General features: G+C 45.5%; 2 protein-coding genes across 7 annotated transcripts; both read left to right on the top strand.

Annotated features, from left to right (window-relative positions):
• Positions 1-1,388: 1,388 nt before the first annotated feature.
• Positions 1,389-2,162, top strand: LOC119342033. The gene is made up of 3 exons (XM_037613872.1): positions 1,389-1,485; positions 1,570-1,780; positions 1,868-2,162. The coding sequence occupies exons 1-3, from the start codon at positions 1,441-1,443 to the stop codon at positions 1,972-1,974; spliced, it is 363 nt and encodes a 120-aa protein (XP_037469769.1). The 5' UTR covers positions 1,389-1,440; the 3' UTR covers positions 1,975-2,162.
• A 1,555-nt stretch (positions 2,163-3,717) lies between these two features.
• Positions 3,718-7,475, top strand: LOC119335381 (mediator of RNA polymerase II transcription subunit 15a-like). Of its 6 annotated transcripts, none has more exons than XR_005161837.1 (6): positions 3,718-3,974; positions 4,088-4,208; positions 4,490-4,592; positions 5,356-5,832; positions 5,991-6,061; positions 6,516-6,578. XR_005161837.1 is itself a non-coding variant. In XM_037607512.1 (6 exons), exons 1-6 carry the CDS (start codon positions 3,844-3,846, stop codon positions 7,187-7,189), a joined length of 738 nt encoding a protein of 245 aa, XP_037463409.1. In that variant the 5' UTR covers positions 3,718-3,843; the 3' UTR covers positions 7,190-7,475. The 6 variants fall into 6 exon arrangements, 4 of the variants coding, with proteins under 4 accessions (XP_037463409.1, XP_037463408.1, XP_037463407.1 ...); XR_005161838.1 differs by having other exon boundaries at positions 6,522-6,547; XM_037607512.1 differs by lacking the exon at positions 5,356-5,832 and adding an exon at positions 7,182-7,475 and having other exon boundaries at positions 6,516-6,819.
• The last annotated feature ends 1,772 nt before the right edge of the window (positions 7,476-9,247 follow it).

The following is a 9,247-nucleotide window of genomic DNA, read 5'->3' as shown; positions in this document are numbered from 1 at the left end:
GAACGAGGAGGAGGAGGAGGCAGAGGAGGAGGAGGGTGGTGGATGATGGTGGTGGCGGGGGTGATGGTGGTGGCGGGGAGGGGGTTGGCAACAAGGGATGGCTGCGTGGTAACGCAAAGGTACCAAAGCAGATTCCTGCTACCGAGGAGCAGAAGTGGCTCATCGAGCCCACGGGGAAAGAGTAAGTGCCACTTTATAATAATTTCATTATTTTGCTTGTCACATGCTTATATTTCTCTTTATTTTGCTTGTCACATGCTAATATTTCATTGTTTTGCAGCAACTGGATATATCCTAAAGGGGCCCGTATTCCCAACGGCCTCATCACCGTCTTGCTGAAGGTATACTGGCCGGGGCTGTACTGTCCGGATCCAATCAGGCACCCAGACCACCTGGTTTTGGCCACGAGCTGGGACCACTGGGTAGCGGCCCCCCACGCGGACTATGAGACCCATGCTAAGGCCGTGATCACTAACTTTTGGGTGAGTTCTCTTCAGAAGCACAAGTCCATTATGGTTTCATGAATGATTTAACTCATGGCTTCTTCCATTCTGATTTCATGAATGATTGTAGAAATACTATCGAGTTCTTCCGGAGCACAAGGCCATTGCCGACCAGATCGTGCTTTGCCAAGCCAAGAGTAAGGCCCGCCAGATGCAGTACGAGGTGCGTTGGGTGGCCATCTCGACATACTATCACGACGCTCTTGGTGTGAAGATGACCAAGGAAGAAGCGCGGAGGACAGACATTACCTTGCAGAGGCACCAGTACTTGGCGGTAAGTACAAAAGATTTTTATTTCCGATGTTTGTGGTACATTTCATCATTTCGTGTTGACATGTCAGTATGCTTTCATTATGTAGGTGTGTCCAAATTGGTGTTATGGAAAAGACGAGTCCTGGGCAGCATTGGTGGATCTGTGGTGTGATAACGATGGAGCTTGGGCGGCTACGAGCATTAGAAACAAGGCTAACAGAGGCAGGGAGGGAGTACATGCTCAGGGAAACCGAAACCACTTTCTTCACAAGACACTTGAGGTATATCTATGTATATTAAACATTTTTCTTCTTTTTACCATCACTTTCTTATGTATGACTAACCTCTGTTTGGTTGTTTGGTGGTGCAGGAGGAGAAACCGAAGCGGCCGCTCTCACACATGGAGGCGTGGGAGATCGCCCATACACGAAAGAAGCCCAAGCCTGGCGAGGCCAAGTACTACGGCAAGACCGGGGAGTATAAGACGGCCTACTCTGAGGGGTATCTGAGTTTACATCCTGGCACACCTGACCCTATTGCGGCGGATCTGGATGAGAGGGTGGTGGTGAGCATGGGGAAGAAGCACGGTCGGTCGCCGTTTCTGGATGCTGTGATCACTACTTCTATCTCCTACACACAGCTCCAAGCTACCAACCCGAGCCTGTGCCAGCGCACGAGCACGTCCATGACCAGTGCGCAGTCACAGTCCCTCATTGCTGAGCGGAACTCTGTAAGTATTTTCCCTCTTATCTTCATTGCTCACTTTATTTTCCGCATTGAGATGTTTTGTGAGTTCCATCATGTCATACCGTAGGCCTACTTGGAGTACACACGTCAGGAGACCATGACGTGGCACGAGAGCCTTCATGCATACCATCAGCAGAGAGATCGCACGTTGCAACACTTCCTTGAGGAAATGGCGGCCGGCAGGGTTCCTCAATTGCAACCAGCACCATCTCCTCCACCACAACCAGTGCTTCTTACTTTTGAAGGAGTTTCTGACACAGAACCCTGGCCCCTCGCCGGTTAGTACATCTCAAACTATTCACCCAAAGCATACTGTTTATTCAACACAATCATATATCCCCTTAACATGTCTTTTCAACATCCAGGGAACTGGTGGATCTACCGTTGGTGGTGGTGCTGGTCTTGGCATCACTCCCGAGTCACGGAGCCCGGTCACTCCTATCGACGGAGGCGGCGGCGGTCTTGGCGGTAGCGCTGCCGCTAGCAGTGATGACCTAGGCTTCAGCGGACTTGGCGGTGATGACCTTGGCGGTGGTGGTGGATGTCCTGGCACTTAAGCCTTTGGGTGATGGTGGTGGTGATCATAAACTTGTGTTCTTTAGATGACTTGTGGTCTTTTATGGTCTTTTAGATGACTTGTGATCTTTTAGATGACTTGTGATCTTTTAGATGACTTGTGTGCTTCTTTAGATGCTTATGTTTGCGATGATGGTTATGTTTGTCATGATACATATATTGTTGTGATGGTGTTTGTTGTGAGGATGATACTTATATATGTTCTGTATGTCTATTTCATCATATATATATGCTGTGAATTTGAATTGAAAGCAAACAGAAAAAAGGAAAAAAATCAGACGCAAACTATGCCTACGGCTTAGCCGTAGGCATAGGGTTACCATGTGCTACCAGAGGATGACACGTGGAGCCTATGCCTATAGTTAGGCCGTCGGCATATATCTAAACTATGCCTACAGTTTGGCTGTCGGCATAGCCTGGCACATATGCCTACGGAATAGCCGTAGGCATAGCTTTAGATATATGCCGACAGCATAGCCGTGCCCACGGAGCTAGTAGACGCCGCCACGTGGCAGGGCTATGCCTACGGCCTAGCCGTAGGCATAATTTCAAATCTATGCCGACGGCCACGCCGTAGGCATAGCCGTGCCCACGGAGCTAGTGAACGCCGCCACGTGGCAGGGCTATGCCTACGGCCTAGCCGTAGGCATAGTTTCACATCTATGCCGACGGCTACGCCATAGGCATAGCTCTGCCACGTGGCATCTCCTCTATGGGCAGCACTTGACGGCGGCCACCGTTAGCGTGGAATGTTGCCGACGGCCCTGGCCGTCGGCATAGATGTACGGACACCATCGGCAAATCATCTATGCCGACGGCTTTTCTATGCCGACGGCATCCCGAGATACGCCGACGTATATTATGCCGACGGCCCTATGCCTACGGGGGCCGTCGGCATCGTCGGCATAGGCCTATCCCGACGGGAATCAGGGCTATGCCTACGGCCTGAGCCGTAGGCATAGGGGTTTATTCTGGTAGCGAGTCACCGACAAGGACTTCTCCCCGGCCCCCGAGTAAAATGTTGCCGTGTATGAACCGCTAAACATGGACTAGCCAAGTACTCCCTCCATTTCAAAACAGATGACTCAACCTTGTACTAACTTTAGTATAAAGTTGGGTCATCTATTTTGGAACGGAGGGAGTAGTAACATGCACTTGGGACTCACAAACATGCTTATGTGGCAATCAATTAAAGAAAAGAGACATGGTTATAGTAACATAAGTAGGTACCGTAACTAATAAATGTTATGCTATTATATGTCATGCATGACAATAAATGAGAAAACCTATGTTACTAATCTTTGTTACTATGCACTATGAATGTAGTATAATACATTAATATCATATGCATGATACTAGTATATGATACTCTTCACTATGACCAGCCTTAACAATTGTCGAGTCCACCTCGAAATGCACCCCGTTGTATCCCAATAAATAACGTGGCAGTTCATCATTGGCTGGATTAACCATGCAGAAAATGTCAAATAAACCAAAAATAATATTATTTAGAAACAATATACGCAGTATTTCCGTATTCGGAGAAAAGATATACAGAGTATTCTTTTAGCGTGAAAATGGAGATATAGATGTCCGGTAGATTCACTGGAATCAATTGAAGGCGAGAGAGAGAGAGAGAGAGAGAGAGAGAGAGAGAGAGAGAGACGAGTGAGGAGACTGCGGCGGTCCAGTCGGCGTCGGCCGCGCCGCCCTTCATCGAAAAGCAAAAGCAGGCGGAGGCTGAGAGGAATCGCCGATCCGGATCATGGACGCCAACTGGCGGCCCATCCAAGGGTCGGACCCTGCCGCCGGCGGTGACCCGCCCCCACCGGATCAGGCGATTGGCGCGCCAATCTGGATCCAGCCTCAGGCGCGCACCAGGATCGTCAATAAGATGTACTCTAATTCATTCGATTTGGTTTCGTCTGATTTCCACTTCCTCCGCTTTCTCGCTTTCCCACACACAAGAAAAACAGAGGAATTTCAGTTTTTCACCCATCCATCTGTAGATCCGAGGCTCTCAAGAGGCATCTGCCAGTATCTGCAGTGTCTCACCCAGATGGACTGAACCAACTTCAACAAATCGCTGTGCGATTCGAACAGAGGATCTATGATGCAGCAACCACCCAGGTAATTTTACCTATATATCTTGTCTCCGGAGCAGAGCACAGATTCTTTACAACCCCCCTTTTGTGAAACCAGCCAGGTAATTTTGGTTTGGATTTTCTGTTCATATCGGTTATTTGTGGCAGTGTGTTTTGCTGTTTAGATGACATTTCCCGATTCAAATGTTAAAAGCTAAAACACATTCTCGACCGTGCTAAACTGATAATCATACAAGAACTGGTGGTTGCAAGCCACTATTAGTAATTTGGTATAGAACTTTACATCATTTGCTTTTTGTTACCCAGTCTGATTATTTCCGGACGATTTCTCTGAAAATGCTCTCTATGGAGACGAAGACACAACAGGATCCTGGAAATGATCAAGTGATTCCAAATCAAAACAACTCCGGTAAGGCACCATATACAGTAAACTGAGTGTTGCACAATTTATCATGTTCGCTTGGATGTCAATTTACACTCTAGAAATGATTATACCATATGGTAGATTAAGGCCCAGTTCTTTTGGCAGCTTATCCCCCCCCTTCAGATAGAAGCTGGGGAGGGAGCGGCTTATGAGCCGCAAAAGAACTGGGCCTATATGTAACTTAGTTTTATGTTGGGGTTAGTCTGCAATGCTGCGACCGTTAATTTATGGTAACATTGGACCATCTTCAATTCTTTGTAGAATTATGTTTATTCTCTCCTTGCTACTACTCAAATGTGATATGCCTCTCAGCTTGCCGAAAAGTAACTAACCATTAGCTGTTAAATCGGTTGGTCAGCTCTCACCTGTATTTACTTTAACTCGCCTTAATGAAAAGATATGCAAACAGTGTTTGCATGCTCTTTAAAACAAATCTGGTTGCCAGCCCTTTAATTGCTTTTGTACATTTATTTTTCTCACTGAAAATGCAGAACATCGTAAGTTGCATGCTCCTTTCAGCACTCTTTGTCTGCCTGTCACAGTTCCACGAGATGTGTTTCTTCACAAAATACTTACTTGACACACATATGGTACCTTTTCTGAAACCCCTCCTATACTCCCTTCATGAGGCAGTAATCAAGCACAGACACCAGCAGTTCCCCGGATGTCTCAGAACTAGCCTGGCAGCCAAATACTTCTACATCTGTACAAGCTTCTTCACTCACTAATATCGCACTGAACTTGCCAGGTGTCAACCAAACATCAAAGATGCAGAATAGGTATGCCATGGCACAGAACGCAATTAATAATGGCTTGGAACAAGGCACTTCACAAGATATTTATGCTCCACAAATACAAATGGTAGGAAGGCAGCAACAGCAACAATCTCAACAATTAATTTATCACCAGCATCAACGGCCTTCTCTTCAGAGTCAGCAGCCCAATATTACATTACAACCACAGCAACAGCATGCTCAGCAGCCCGCAATGGGTTTGATGCAACCTCGGTCTCAACCCAACCAACTTCAAGAATCGCAGCAGCATATTATGTCGCAGTTCCAAGCTCAGCCTAACCAACTAAAAAAGCAATTAGGGATGCAGCAATAATTTTCCATGCAGCAAAGAGTTCAAACTTCAGGAGGCATGCTCTTGCAGCAAAATAACATGGATCAGAAAAATATATTTATTCAGGCACAGAAGGGCCTTCAAGAGGCTTCCTCTAGTAGTAGGTTTTCACATATACTTATTTTTGTGGCTCCATCGTATGATCTTATATTGTTCTCATCTTATTCTTCTCCATGTTCTTATATCTATCTTCCTGTTGTGGCCTTACTTTCCTTGTGCAGTTTAAAATACTCTTTGACAACCTTGCTTTTTATGTAGCATCTGCGGACTTTACTGCTCAATCAGGTCATGCAGGTGCAGGTGATTGGCAAGAGGATATATATCAAATGGTAAGACATGATACTGAAATCATCCTTTTTGGCACTCCCTTTCTTGGAACTTCCTAAAATTCATAGACAGTGAACCCTAGAACCTAGAGGTATACGTAATTCCGTATGAAAGCGGAGAATGTAGATGCACTACATTCTGGTAGTCTTCTTATAATATTTGTATATGGAATTCTGTATTAAAGCGGAGTATGGAGCATACAGCCATACAGAGTATCTTGATTTAGTAAAGCGTCAAGGCAGTTAGGAATCTTTATTAAAGCAATTTTATTTAATGGGATCATAGTTTCTTATTTTGTATTTGATTTGTATGCTTCTAAAAGCTACTTGAAATATCTTGCCACTGCCATATTTGCTGACTTAATGAAAACCTATGGTCTATTAGTTATTGTGTTTTCATCTATATATAGCTTCTGCACTAAATTTATGTGTATGTGGTTTTTTCCATCGTCGACAGATTCAGAGCTTGAAGGACCAATACTTTGCAGAACTTATTGAATTGTTCAATAAGATATCTGTGAAGCTACATCATGTTGACAGCATTATACCACCTCAAAAGCCATCTGAACAGTATGATAGAATGAAGAGCTTTAAAATAATGTTGGACCGTATATTACAAATGCTGCAAATGAGCAAGAGTACTATCCAACCTGCTATGAGGGACAAAATTCCTCAATACGAGAAACAGATTATCACTATCTTGAATTCACAATGGAAGCCAGTGCAGCCACAAATACAACAACAGCTCCAGCCACCTCCAGGTAAAGCTCCTAATTCTAGCATTTCACAGCAGCAACAGCCTTCCCAAAATTTGCAGCAGCATGATAGTCATACTAATACTCAATCAAGTTCCCCATCCCCATGTGTCTCCCCCTCTCCTATGCCAGTGGATTCAGACAAACCACACTCTTGCTATCCTAATATTTGGAAAGCACATGTATCATGAAAAAATAGAAAATATTTGACCATTATTTTATCCAGTAGTTATATACTTGAAGCAGTGGCTATTTATTTATATACTTAGTTTTTCTGTGGAACGGAATGCAGTTCCTTTGACTCGGATGTTGGCAACTGTTGGTGGCTACCTTGCATTTTCACTCGCATTTCGTTCATCTTTGTGCAGGTAAATAAATCATGGTCTTTTGGAGGAGACCTAGGAGATAAGCTAACAGTATGTATGCTCAGAAGAGTGGAGGAGGAAGCTTCAGTTGAAGCTTCAGTCAGAAGCATGGTTGCTCGGAAAGTTCCATTTTTTTATGAGGCCAAGTCCCATGGTGGTTATACTTGTGTGTTGTATTTATAGAAGAAGCTCCTGTTAGCTTGATATGTTAGAGGCCCTTTTGTGCTATACTATTATTCATATTGTTATAAGTAGTTGTGAGTAAAGATATTATTAATAAAGACAAAATCTAAGGGATCACTTGATTCACAGGAATCCCGTAGGAATTTTGGAGGATTTGACCCATGGAAGTTCCCATGGATTGATTTGCACTCCATTTTAGGAAAAAATTACATTGTTTTTCCTGTGGCATCAAACACTATTTGATGAATGATGTTTGCCTGTCTGTTGAAATTCTTTCTCTCACACTCACTCTCTCTCTCCCTCCCTCACTCCCTCCCTCCCCCCCTCTCTATCTCTCTCTCTCATGTTGGCTCCCCTGTTGGGAGTTAAGACACTTTACCCCTCTGGACATGGTATACAGAGCCTCCTTCCATTGCATCTAGCAAACCCCTCACCACTTCAGCCTTTATCTTCCACCTTGAGCCGCCATGTCCTCCACCCTAGTCTCTTCCCCTGGCCTCAATTACGCCACATCTTAGCCTCTCAACCGAACCAACTATGCCCCATGGAAAGCCCAAGCTCGCCCCCAAATCATGGGGGCTGGGCTACTTGGGTACATCTATCAATCCACACTAGAACCCACCAAGACCATCATGACCACGAACTCCATTGGGAAAGAAGAGATTGTTCCCAACCCCGCCTACAACCCCTGGCTCATCCAGCACCAGCAGACTGTGGCCTATCTCCTCCTAAACCTCTCCAAGGAAGTTCTCGTTCAGGTTGCATCCCCAGAAAAATCCCTTGAGATCTGGTCAGCACTCGCTAACATATTCCCCGCCCAATCCCACTCCCGCACCAACAATTGCCGCATGGCCCTCTCAAACGCCCAAAAAGGCTCACAGAGTGCAACTACTTGCTTCGGTCAGATCCGAGCCCTCTTTGATGAGCTCGCTGCAGCTGGCAAACCCATCAAGGACAAGGAGCTTCTCTTCTTCATCATCGGGGGGCTCGATATGGATTATTAGACCCTCATCTTGGCGTTGGATGTCTACATGGATCCTCTGACCGTGGATGATCTCTTCGGCATGGTCATGAGTTTCGACCAACGAGTCGAGATGTTCCAAGGAATGGGGGCAGGTGCCTTCAAATCCTCTACCAATCTCGCCGCCAGAGGCCATGGCGGGTCTCCCAAGGGCTAGCGCAAGGGTTGTGGTCGCGGCAGCGCCTATGGTGGTATCAACAGCGGCGACAACTAGAACACTGGCGGCAACAACAATTACAACACCGGTGGCGGCGGGCGGTGGTGCTGGCGGCTGTGGCCACAACCACAACAACAATTACTACTACTCTGACAATAACCAGTGCCCTTCCTACAACAAACAATAGGGGTCGTCCATTTCAAGGTTATAATGAGTATGAAAATAAATGTCAAATTTGCAAAAAAAAACACAATGCAATGGATTGTGATTGGCGCAATGCCGAGAACAATTCCCAACGCAAGAAAGTTGCAGCAGTTGCAAATACATCTTATGGAGTTGATACCAGTTGGTACGTTGACTCTGGAGCCAGAAATCACATCACCAATGAGATTGAAAAGGTGACCATGCACGAGAAGTACCGTAGCCATGATCAAGTCCACAATGCAAACGGTGAAGGTATGAAGATAGATCAAGTTGGTCATGCAATTATCAAAACCCCTCATCGGAACATTCATCTTAGAGATATCTTACATGTCCCACAAACCGAGAAAAATCTTCTTTCTTTTCATCGAATTGCCATAGATAATAAAGTTTTTCTCGAGTTCCCCCCTACTTCTCGTGCATGGAACGAAACTTTGCGATGATTTTTTATACAATAGAGGAGAATTTCTAGAGCTGAGAACCACCGAAGGGGGGCACCTGGGTGGG

This window comes from Triticum dicoccoides, chromosome 7B (assembly GCF_002162155.2).
Source record: "Triticum dicoccoides isolate Atlit2015 ecotype Zavitan chromosome 7B, WEW_v2.0, whole genome shotgun sequence".
Classification (NCBI taxonomy): Eukaryota; Viridiplantae; Streptophyta; class Magnoliopsida; order Poales; family Poaceae; genus Triticum; species Triticum dicoccoides.
The sequence above is the reverse complement of the archived record's forward strand: the minus strand, read 5'-3'. Positions and strand labels throughout refer to the sequence as shown.